The 12,647-nt window shown below is 41.1% G+C and overlaps 1 protein-coding gene across 2 annotated transcripts in view; it reads left to right on the forward strand.

The window, feature by feature from the left end:
• Positions 1 to 12,647, forward strand: part of LOC140239285 (rap1 GTPase-activating protein 1-like) — a 289,478-nt gene that overhangs the window by 130,074 nt on the left and 146,757 nt on the right. Inside the window, exon 1 of one of the 2 annotated variants that reach the window (XM_072319164.1) lies at positions 12,291 to 12,327. The exons of the other annotated variant lie outside the window; for it this stretch is intronic. Coding sequence (XP_072175265.1) covers positions 12,323 to 12,327 — 5 coding nt within the window. The 5' untranslated portion in view covers positions 12,291 to 12,322. Of the gene's footprint in view, positions 1 to 12,290; positions 12,328 to 12,647 lie in introns of those variants that run through there. 2 annotated transcript variants of the gene reach the window in all.

The raw sequence follows: 12,647 nt of genomic DNA on the forward strand, positions 1-12,647 counted from the left end.
GAACATCTTATGAGCAATAGTATCACAATAATACATCGAGTGAAGAGTTATAACTTGTAAAAGCATTATCAAAAGATGACGAGGTGGCTCAGTTGGTAGTGTTTCTGCCTTGCAGTCGAATGGTTCAGCTTCTGGCAAGGGTTCGGATCCCAGTGAGTCAAGTCAAGCAGTGTTGTCTGTTATGATGCTGTCCCCTCTACTACTGGAACAAAGCACTCTATCCCTTGGATAGGACATGAAATGGTGTTCCCTTTGTGAGATAGTCACAATCCCATGCACATGAAAGATCCTGCTTCATGAATTTGTGAAAGGCAGGGTGCGTAGCCCGATGAAGTAACCCAAGTACATACAACTGGACCCCATGAAAGACTAGCTAGTACAGCCGAATATGAGCTATCCAGTCATCTTGTATGAATGGAAAATGAAAACAACAACAGCTTCCTGGAGAGAAATTATATGAAAGTATGAACATCTTCCTGGCAAAGCAAATACATTAGATGAATATTCATAGATACAATGTTAATTATGAATTTACAAGGCTGCTGTTTTGGGACTACTTCACTGTGGTGTACAATATATGTTCCCCAGGTCAGTGACTTTTTGCTTGTTCTTGCTGTTTTCATAATCAGAAGGTAGGCTTATAGATAGAATGCTGAAATGATGAAGAAGGATAGGAATTGGTAATGGCATGAAATTACACTTCCACGCGTGGTGTCCTTCTGATTTCAATATCTTTTACCTTTAAACTCAGTTGCATTAATCAGAAGTCATGGGCAACTCTTTTTTTGTGTGTGGACTTGTCGACAGAGTTGTCCAGTAAATATTGACTGGATAGGTTGATTGGGATGCCACATGTCCCTCTCATTCATTTAGGAGGAAGGGGATGGGGAGGGAGGGGGGTAAGTAAGGGCGGGGCCATTAGGAAGTGGGAGACAACAAGTCTGCTTTTGTCCTTGGTTTCTCCATCACCGCATCACTCTGTTTGCATTTTGTTACACTTTCCCCGTGCTGCCACGCATGTATTATCGGTCCTATTCATATCTCCTTTATTTTTGTGTATTTTTTTTCCACTCGCATTTGTGCAATCACTTGGACCAATCCATAAGGCATACCCACAATTCTGCCGGTTGCACTCACACTTTGATTCATGGGTGCGGAATCTTTTTCACGTGCTGCAGCCAGTACCCAGTCACTGTGGAAGATTCAAAGAGGTTATAGATACAAAAGCACTTATAAAAAGTGCATCGTTGAACTCATGCTCTCTCCCCAATCTCAGTCATTTAGAAGTGCCATCATCATAATTTGTATCTGATGTGGAAGGGATATCTTGTATCACAGATCAAGTGATTCTTCCAGCTTCAACATTGTGCCGTGTGAAACAGAGTTGTCTTTGTTGCAAGGAAGAGGATACCTGGGAGTCTTCAGAGAGAACTCAACAACCATCATCATCTAACAACCATCATCAGCTTCAGCTTTGATTTGACTCAGAAATCAGAGATACTGCTGCAGAATATAGTGATTTATATAGTTCTGCTTCCTCTTTCTGTTCGGAAGACATCATTCGTGTCCCTGTGAATGTCAGGTTTTTGTCGTCTGCTGGAATTTCATCCTTGCTGCTGTCTTCTTTCATGGATTCCATTACAGAAATGGGAAGTATTTGGATGTATACAAGTTGAGTAATGGCCCTAGATTCCATAGTCAAAGCACTGGTGCTAGTTGGTGCATGCTCCATCTTTCACATCATCCATTTTGCCTTTCTTGATTGAAGAGCATCAACTTTGTTCAGCAGCTTGGTGTTTAGCATTCTCTACATCATCTCTACCATCGTCATCATCATCATCTCTTCTACCAGGGAACTACATCATCAAAACACTATTCAGCTGCTGTTGTAAGCATGATGATTTTCTGCTCCACACTGCACACTTCTTTGTCTATCTAAGGAAGGATCCTACTCTTACCATGTGGTGTCTCCCCCTCTTCCTTTACAAGCATTCTGATATATCACAAGGCAGACAAAGAAAGGAGAATTTAGCTTTCTAGCCCCCCCCCCCCCCCCCCCCCTTTCCTCTGGACTGGATGTTGCTGCCTGAGACAAAACAAATTGTACATGTCACTTTTCATCTCAGTGCACCATCCATGGCATAACGATCTGATTGAAAAAACAATATCTCTTCATGTCCCCATGAAGAGTATGACTCGTCCCCAATCACCATCGGCATCGGATGCAATTTTTTTGGGCCGAGTCAAGGCTTCCATGGCCTGGCTTGAGGGATACACCAGCCATCGCCACAGTGATCGTTGTGTGATTTGATTTCAGACAAATCTCCCGAGTTTGATCCCATCCTGACTCCAGGGGTATCTCCCCTCCAATCATTTCTTGATTGTCTCCCCCTCCTCTCTCCCATCACCAGTCTGGAAGAGAGAAATAGTGGAGCTGGCTGTATGCCAGTTTTCAATGTCAAGTTTCTTCTTATATCTCCAGTATTGGAGGGTCAGTCCCACTGGATGGTAGCTGTGATAATCATTTCATCTGACCTCCTAGAGCAGCCATCTTTCTTGCTATTTTCAAGATGATGAGAGTGCGATGAATGAGCTGTGGAATGAGAAACTGAAGTATGTGAGTCTTCTATGGTGTCCTGTCTTCAGCATCACTTTCAGCCACAATTTCACCACTGATACTTGAGGACTCATTTGCCAATAATACTTTCGAAAATTGAACTGGACCTCTCATCTTGACCCCTTTGCCCATGTGGAGTGAGGTAATATCAAACTGATGATCCAGCTGAGATACTTGTGATGTTCATTTTTCTGTTCTCATCTCATGTGGAATCGATGTATAGTATTTATTTTTATTTTGCATCACATGGGGACCACATTCCTTATAGCCAGAGGAGTTACATATTCAGAGATTTGTGACATGTAGCATGGACATCTCTCATTGGCGAGAGTCACTTTAAGATCCAGAACTTGCTGCTGGTTGAACAGTTCACACATCTCTTCACATCATCATGAAGCACGCGCGCCCATCCTACGTGCGATACTACAGCGATGGTTTCTTTTCGTGAGTATTAACTGAACTACAGTATCCTTATGCAATATACTAGTAAACCAGACAATAGACTATGATACTATGCACCCATTCAGGTGTTAATTATTATGACCTCACATTTTCGTCGTAAAGAACAACTTTTGATTCTTTTCTATCTGGAGATGATTCATTCACTTGTATGACTTGTATAGCCTTTTTGATAGGACAATATTTTCCTTTTTATTCCTTACTTTGCTTCATCAGGGCGAGCCTGGTTTCTAAATCACCTTTAAAACATAAAACATGATTTATGTTGGTTCCTTTGTCCTTGGATGGTGAGGTTTCACTTCTTGTTCGTACTCTTTTCAATAACAGAATGATAGAGCCCACTATTGCCCTCCATCATCTTTATCACCGAGACCTTGGCAGGTGCGGTAGTCATCACCATAACATTTTTCCCCAGGTTTCATCTCACAGTGTCTGCTGTCTTTCATGACCTCTCAGTACAGGAGTTGGGTGGTTATAGCATTGTTTGTGTTGTCCAGTATGAGATTGTCATAGTATAGGTCGCATTCACACAGACAAAATTGCGGGACCATGACTGCAATCCAAATCTTGAAATTATTTGCGCCAGTTCAGACGAACAGAAATATCTCGCTAATTGCTGATCGCAATAATTTGTCTACCAAACTGTGCATGCCCAAAATTTACCAAAATGGTGACTCTTGCCTTTGTATTTGTGCACTGTTCAACAATGCATGCTTTGAATGATGGGATTAAAAATCTTGAGATTTTTTGCTCCAGTGTTTACATATTTGCTGTGTGAATTATCACAATCTTTCTCAAATAGTAACAATAATTCTGAAATAATCACAAGATTCTCTGGGATTGGAATTGTGGTGCTGATTGTGCTACTTAAAAGGAATTATTGTGTTTACACAGGCAAAAATCTTAAGGTTTGGATCACTATGCCAATCTCAAGATTTGCATCCCACTACGTCATATCAGTGTGAAACCCACATATGTTGTACCTCTTTTGGATTGATTTTATCCCATTGTTATTTGTTTTACTCTAGAGGATTCAGTGAAGAGAATTCCAAATATCTTTTGTCATTGAATTTCTCCACATTCTTTTCTGATTCAAAGCCAAAGAGTTCTATGAAAATCATAAATATGAAAATACCAGCCCCTAGTATCAGCTAGCCTTGAGCACATTTCTCATAACAGCTAAAGTAATACACCCAGCTTGCACCCATACCACCTCATTGCAGCATATTAGATTCACTGATATTGTCTAAGTAGGAACAGTTCCATTCTATTTCCATGACACAGTCAGGTACTCCAGCCCAAATGCACAGCCGCCCTCTGCAGACGAAATTGTTGTAACAGGATTCGTGCTGAGTACAAATGAGTCCGTTTCTTGGTAGCTCTAATGGTAAATACGTGGAGGTGTGTGTGTATTTATGGCATGAATGGCCTTCATGTGATGCTCAACGGATCCGCCTCACATCATACATGCCTCAGGACTGATGTAGATTTTTTTTTACCTTTTTTTCCTTGTCATCTTTTTGATTGTTGTTTTTTCACTTCCCTCCATATTTTCTGCAAAGTTTGTTCAAGTAACACAAAATCCTTGGTACTGAAAAGGCTTTCTCCCCCAAAAATATGCATCAACCAAATTTATGAGTTGTCATTTGTGAAGGTAGGGTTGGGAATCAGTTATGAAAATGAAAACCAAGGGCAAGAAATATTAAAGGAGAGTGAACATGAGTAAGTTTTTCATAATAATATGTTTGCTAGTTTTGTCAATATGTTTGGTTTTACTTTAGTTAGTATTTGCTATTACTGAACATAGTAGTTTAAACCATTTGGCCTTACACTTTTGTTTCCATGATTACAAATTTTTTCAGATTTAACAGTTGCAGAATCTGTAGCTGTCAGTATACTTCGCTGAGAATGGTTAGTAATTTTTATTTTGAACTTTGTGTATGATAAAATGATGCAGAATATGAGTGCATTTGATTCATCACAATGAACAGTGTGTGCTCTATCTGTGCACACATTGAGTAATTGGCGTTGCACTTTCAATAAGGCATTGACACTTTATATCATACAAAGAACTTTTTAATACATCATATGTTTTATCCTCGCGGCATGTTCAGAAAGATCTAGTTTCATTTTTAATTCAGGTGCCATTCCCATTTATATGTAAGGAAGTTAATTGTCTGTTGCAGAGTGTAATGTAAACCAAAACAGTCTATGACCAAGACCCACAATTACTTCACTGGCAGGTCACCACTGGACCTGTACACTATTCTACTTGTACGGCAAGCTGCTTATATGTTGAATGCATACTCAGTAAATATATGACTCTTGATAAAAAAAGTAGCATACCATTGCACCTTGGAAAGGACTACTGGATGTGAGTAGCTATGGTTTAGAGTTGACAGACAAGCCACACTGTGGGGGCCAAGCTATTTCATGCCGGGAGAGACAGTTGTTTTATCGCTGTTTTTGTTTATGTGATTTAAATACTTCTGCAGTGTGATTGGTAGGTCAGAGGAGTTCTGTAGTCTCCGTTCCTAGTCCTGTTGTCTCTACCTGGTGTTCATAGTCCCGCAAAGTGATTCCAGCTGCCCTGGATTTACACAGTGGCGGTGCCATCGTAAAGACAGGAATATTTCTACCCATTTTATGGAAGGATATAAAATCAAGTTCTTCCTCTTCTTGTCTTGTTTCTTTTCCTTCCTCTTTCCCTTTTGCTTCCTTTTAAATTCTTTCTTGTGTCTCCATTTTCTCTCTCTCTCTCTCTCATTCCCTCATTCTCATGGTGACTACAGCCACGTGTCCTTCATGACAATCAAGGAAAAATGGAAATGGAAATGAGAAATGTGTAGTGATTACTCCTTGGCATAGTCAAAGGAACACTTTGGATATGTCACAAGTTACTTCCTTAAAGGTTTGGATTCTCTTCCTAAGTTGAAAATCATCATATCTGATTGTTTCTATGAGAGAGGAAAAAAAAATGTTGACAAATGTTTTCTTTACAAGTAAGGTTCAATGTGTACTACTAAATGTGGTATTCTATATTGCGTATCCCTTCTTTCATATCCTGTTTTGCTTGTAATTTCTCCTGAAATTGTAGGAAAAAAAAAGAGGAAATTATTTTTATATTGCTTTGATAACCTTGATACTTTTGAGATGTAATTCCCCTTAGAGATATATGTGATATTCCTTACCTTCGCAGAAAATGAGAGAGAGGGAGAGGGGAAAAAAAAAAAAACTTTCAATGAACTGGAACAGAAAATGAGGCAAATGAAACTGTTCTTGCTCTCAAAACTTCATTTCAGTATCAATAGTCTCTTATGTGTAGTTTTGCAACAGCTGCAATTTCCTGTCTACATGGTTAATTGGATAAACCATTCCGTTTTTGTTTGTGTTTTTTAAACTCAGAAATGCATACATTTGTTCAAGATGTACAGAGGGTATATAAGTAAGGGACAAAAGAAAATGAAAGTATCAATACAGCCAAATGCATTACTTTGTTCAATTTGTTATAAGGGAATAGTGATTGGGGGAGTATTGTTTTCAGAAGTGACCAGGAGTGGCTGCTGTTAGACCATCAGGATGTAGCCTGCCCCAGGCAAGGCAGGAAATGGGTCCCCGAGGAGCAAGGACACCACTTTTCTGTCATTCCTAATGCATTCCACAATCACTGATTGAGACACCACCATTGTAAATGTTAGCCCTGCTTGAGGGGGCACGTTGAGAGGCAGTGGACAGGCATGGGCAGCTGAGAGAAGTCTGAAATGTTAGACTAACCAAACTTGGCTGAAATCAGTTTGCAGAGGTCTCCCCTCCCCTCCAACCAGGATGTCCACATGCCGTGAGAACCAAGGGGTAAGTTTACATGCAAGTCATTGCCTATCACAGAACACTGTGGGGCAGTGTACGATAATTTGACTTCTTGCCAGCCAGTCTCGCCTGATCGTGGGCCAAGTTACAATTGAGACACCATGAGATTCATCAACATCCATCGATCCTGAAGAGAGGTTGATACACCCTTCACACTGATACTGGATTGATTGGATGGTACCATACAGCAAGTGGAAGTGATGAAACACTTCATGAGGCTTTTACTCTCTGGTAGAAAACTGCTGTACCTTCCTACAGATCAGATTCTGGCTGTCCATGGTGTAGTGGCAATGTGAAGGATTCTGCCCCTGGTTAGGGGTTACGCCATTTCCTGACCCACTTTATCTGACACACTCTTTCTGACACACTTTTTTTGCCATTCACTTTGTACACGGGGCAGTTTTCATGAGACGGCCTCTGTTATTGGCTACTGTGCTAATGAATATTCAAGACTATGGTATGGCTTGTCGAACGTCGCGCTCAAGGCCGGCCAATAAGAGGCGGCCAGGAGCTGGTGAGCTGGAGGCGCGCGGCAATTTCTAACCTCATCCACGTGTAGGCCTTGCTACTACGTGCGCTTCCAGTACCTTTTTTTTTTTTTTTTTTTTTTTTTTTCCAGCTGCTTAACCCATACTACGTACGGGCGCCGGGCCTCTGTCTGTGTACTAGTAATCTTCGTGCCTGCCTAGTAAGTCGGCAGTGAACTTGGGCGCGATCTTCCCTACGGCGCGATCTACACGCGAAGGGTATTCATGCTCCCAACCCCCGAGATAGCTCTGGAACATTCCTTTGAATGACGGGGTTTTATTTTGCAATGTTATCAAATAACTCTCATGTAAGCAAATTCTTGCCATAGCTAATCTATTTTAGAATAAAATCGTAATCTATCTATGATTAGATAACCTAATTCAAATTGGCAGTGACATAGAAAAATGTTTGTTATACAATCGTGATACGTTCAACTACTCATCTGTGCTGAAATCCGCATGTCTGCTCTACACATGTTATCGCTATCGCTCAAACTTCGATCGCGGTGCCGGTGGCTTGTGTGTGTTTACAACATGAATGTGTGCATATGGAGGAAGCATGGGGCTGAAAAAACAGTACCACGTGGTGAGGTAAAAAACAAATCGGACGTAAGAAGTCGTACATTCAAGAGCTAAACAGACAAATAGCGAAAACAAAAGTCCACTGAAAAGGTCTTGACACTGTAATGTATATTCCAAATTCATGTCTGCCTTAGTTTCGAGAGAATTTTCTACACTTGTAAAGGTTTTCTTTGCAAGAGATCAGGAGTGAGATCGGTGAAGTAGCTAAACATGTACTGTGACTGTTGGTGACTATTGCATGCATGCTGCGCTTGCACGTGGCTGGGAGAGTGCGGCAAGAACGCTAGGAATGCACCACCAGCACAACTATGACGTACGGTGGGCTGCAAATTCTTGGGGCAAAATTAGACTTCATTGTTCAGCCCGTCTAGTATTTATATATTCAAAATAATTCTAATTCTTCATGAAATCACGATAAAAATACTTCATATCTATATTCATAATACATTTAAGAAGCGTAATATGAAATATTTCGACCTTTTTTTTTTGAAATCCAAAGAAAAAAATGTTTTGAATAAAAAATTGATAATAAATAATAGTTCTTGACTCAAGTCTAAACTTCGTGCGTCTTCTTCCAGTTACCCCGCAGTTGCCCATGGATACGACGCATAAATAATCAGCTGTTTGCTGAGTCATTCCTACCCTACTGCCTCTGTTCAAATTGAGAGCGATTGTGATTTTATCGGTGGCATGTATAGTTTCATGACCTAATCCAATAAAACGACAAATTTAAACATCAAATGTTGTGACAGTATTTGTCAGAATTTCCTATCAATATCACTTGTTGCCACGATAGTTTTCAGATTTCACTAGCTTCATTATCGAAGCTGTTCTGAGGCTGTTAGTGTTGGACATTTGAAAGAACTGCTTTGTAAGAAATCACCTTTTATTTATTATCTATTTCCACACACAAGAATTTTGATGACTTACATAATCTTTTAAAACAATTCTAATGTCATAATATTTCATGATGGTATGTGTTCTGTCTTTACATGGCAAGATGGGATTTTTTTTTTTCTTCCATCCAGGGTCAAAGAAGGAAGTGACAGGAAGGAAACCAACACGATAGGGAGGAAATGAAAAGGATAGAATGAAACACCTGCTCAGCGGGCTCTTTTTTATTGATTTTTTACAATGGTGAATGCAGTACATCAGAATTTAAGTAAATTTACAGTTCTAAATAATTTATCATTTGAAAAATGAGCAAAGAAAATGGGATATAATCGAGTTCTAAATGAAAACTAAATTAGCATTGCCATTTAGATCTAATATTTACTAAAGAATAGCCCTGATGCAACCTTATTGTCAAGCTTTTGGTTGAGTTTCTTTAGAGAAACGAATTTTTGGAGCACTTACCCAAGTGAACAACCAAAAGGTTAAAAAAAAAAATGATTAAACGCAGGTCTTTAGGTCTAGACCACTCCTGTGCATGAGCGAGCAACAGCCCCCGTGGACAGTGTCACTCTCGTCCTTGGCCTAGGCTAGGCTACTCGTGTCGTTCTCGCCATCATCAATGATCAACGTCATGGTCACACGAAATAAATTGCATCATCAAAAGGGTTCGTATATCATCACCAGAATCATTATGATCATCATCACTATCATCTCAATCACAGCAAAACCCTGAATATCATTCCCACCATAGTCACTCCCAGCTCACAAAAACACATCAGCAAACGTACAGACATCGCAGACTTTGTAGCTAACTACGTTAGACTTTAGATCAATGTTAATTGTACACAAAATGAAACGGAGGTGGAAAACTAGTAATGAATACACGGAGATCATCAACGATGGCATTTTACCGTAGAAAAAATACACTGAACATCTTGCACCGCAAAAAAAAAAAAAAAAAAAATTGAGGTAAAAAACTACGTTGAGGAAAACTAGGGTGAAAACTCGCTGCTTGGAAGACGAACGATGAAGACACTGTACGGTAAAAATGCACACGGAAACAAACGAGTGGGTACCATGAATGTTCTCGCACACACGTAGATAATCTACATCGTGTTCAATCAAAAAACTCAACAAACACTCGAACAAAAACTCACCTCTAAATTGTTGCAAACGAGATAATCACTTCAAAAAATGGGGGAAAAACACTTATGGTAGTACGATTGTACTCTAAGAATAACAGAGATAAGATGATACGAAAGCAAAAGAGAGAAAAAGAGAGAGAAATGGACAGGAAACCTGCAGAAATTATGCCACACTCACTGGCACCAAAACGCAATTCGACACACACACGCACACTGGTAATCAGATATCGTCATGGACCCCCTTGAGGAGATCGATATCACGCGTAAGTCGATAGCTAAAAGCCAATCACAGACACAGAATCAGACCGAGTGACTCATTATGAAAAAAAAAATCGTAAGGCTGTTGAATATTCATTAGCACAGTAGCCAATAACAGAGGCCGTCTCATGAAAACGGCCCCGTGTACAAAATGAATGGCAAAAAAAGTGTGTCAGAAAGAGTGTGTCAGATGAAGTGGGTCAGGAAATGGCGTAACCCCCCTGGTTAGATGGAGTGAGGGATACCCACGTAAGTGGTCATCTTCCATTATCATGCCTGTGCAAGTGACCACCACACTGTCGCTGTTGCTGTGCAAGTTTTGAGAAGCTCCATCTCGCAAACTCCCCAGTTATGCCACTTTGGTTTGGCCTGCAACTCTGCGTGGCTGGGAAATGTTGAGCATTAACATCTCATGTGTCACACAATCGGCAGGACTAGAGCAAAGTGGAATAGGTGGAGTGTACGGACGTCGTCAACCTGTGTGTGTATGTGTGTGTGTCTAATGTCAACAAAAACAGCCCCATGTGTCTGTCTGATTGGACATGGTGCACGCTGAAGCTTGGCTTGATTGAAGGAAAAGTGGTCAATGTATCAAAAGAGAGGACTGCAGCCAGGCGAGAGGGAGCGCTGCCGAGTGAGTACAGTCATCGGGCAAATCATATGTAGGGGGAATTAAATAGTGGAGAAGCAAACACTTTTCTCAGTCGGCCAGAAAGCTGAGGGGCTGCCTGCATGGTCACAAACTGCTCTCAGCTTCACAGTGCAGTGAGGGTGGAGAAAAACATCTCGTCCCATGTTTGCAATGTGTAATGGCTCTGTGCTGGCCGAATTGGAAGGTTGACTGCCAGCCAGGGATTCACAATGAGCACTCATGCATAATTTTTTTTTTCCTCCACGACCTGGAAACTTAGATGTGTACCCATCAGCCCTGTCTTCACTTGATTTGCCATCTCGCTTTACTAGCACCCGCTTCTTATTCTTTCTGCCAGACCTCCCATCTTTGATCACTGATCATCACCGAGAGAAGAGGAGAAAAAGAGATAAAGAGATAGGTGACTAGCTGTGAAGGTCATGAGTGAAGTACACACAGTATAGATATTCCTCATCTGACTACAGTGTATGGATTTCATCAGCAGGATAGAATAATCTTTTTTTCGTGTTGGAGACAGAAAACAGAAAATGCTGGCAGAAAAGAAAACAGGAATGTGATATCTTTGAATGCCATATCTGTCAAAATCCTGTTTTTCTTACGACACAGGCGAGAATACCACCACCACACCCTTTCACTCACATGTCTCCCACCCATGAAACTCAGCTGGCCTCTGCTGGTAAACTTGCCCATTATTATTTGCCTCTGTGATCACTCCAGGATGTGGAATCAGATTACGTGACAAGAGCCTGCCAGGAAGTTTTCCCCATTTTACCTCGCTCAAATACACCATTCCCAGCCCTTTACCTTCAGATTGAAGGATAATGCCACTCTGATCATTCGTGTGTCGGTCTCTCTCCCGCTCTCTACATCCAACAGGTTATGTGCGTACACCCTTGGTTATAACTCGGGGACACACCAGGCATCTATACACCTCATCCCTCTCTCAGTTTTAGGTGCCACCCCAGCAGGAAGTGAATACAGCTCATTTGAACAGGGAGCAGTAATATCATTCTCTCTCTCTCTTATTGCCATTATCTGAGGATGTGAATTGAGGAGACAAATATTTGCTTGTGGTTTCTCATTCCTCCCTGGAGTTGATCCATCCTCGTCAGCTGATCGAAGACAATATTTCCTCTTCCCCATCCCTGCCCTACCCCATTGACTGGCGGCCACTGGAGGGGATTGCTACGAACTGTTTTCTTCCCCTAGGCCCCCTTTCCATCCATATTATCTGCAGACTCCCTCTAGCAGGGGCAACGGATCTGTTGCGGATTAAGCAATCTAAGCTGGATTATACCGAACTATTAGAGTGCCCAGAGGTATGAGGTATGTGTAATATTGATGTATCGCACCCACTGGTAATATAGAGCTTGTCAGATTTGGTCGGAGAGAGTGATAGGTCGTTTTGTAATCCATGACGCGATTACCTCTTCTAGGACATTTTCTAGTGGGCTACCCCAGGCACCTTTACCCCCTGTGCTGTGATGAGCACGATAAAATAGATCTGTCTGCAAGAATAATGTACAGCCAGCTAGCTAACAGTTATTGCTCCTGTCATCACACTGTGTTGTCCAGAATGCAGTTTACTTGTTTCCAGTTCTCTGGAAGTTTCTTGCTTCTGCTTTTTTATTCAGGGTTGACAGCCT

This window comes from Diadema setosum, chromosome 15 (genome assembly GCF_964275005.1).
Source record: "Diadema setosum chromosome 15, eeDiaSeto1, whole genome shotgun sequence".
Taxonomy (NCBI): Eukaryota; Metazoa; Echinodermata; class Echinoidea; order Diadematoida; family Diadematidae; genus Diadema; species Diadema setosum.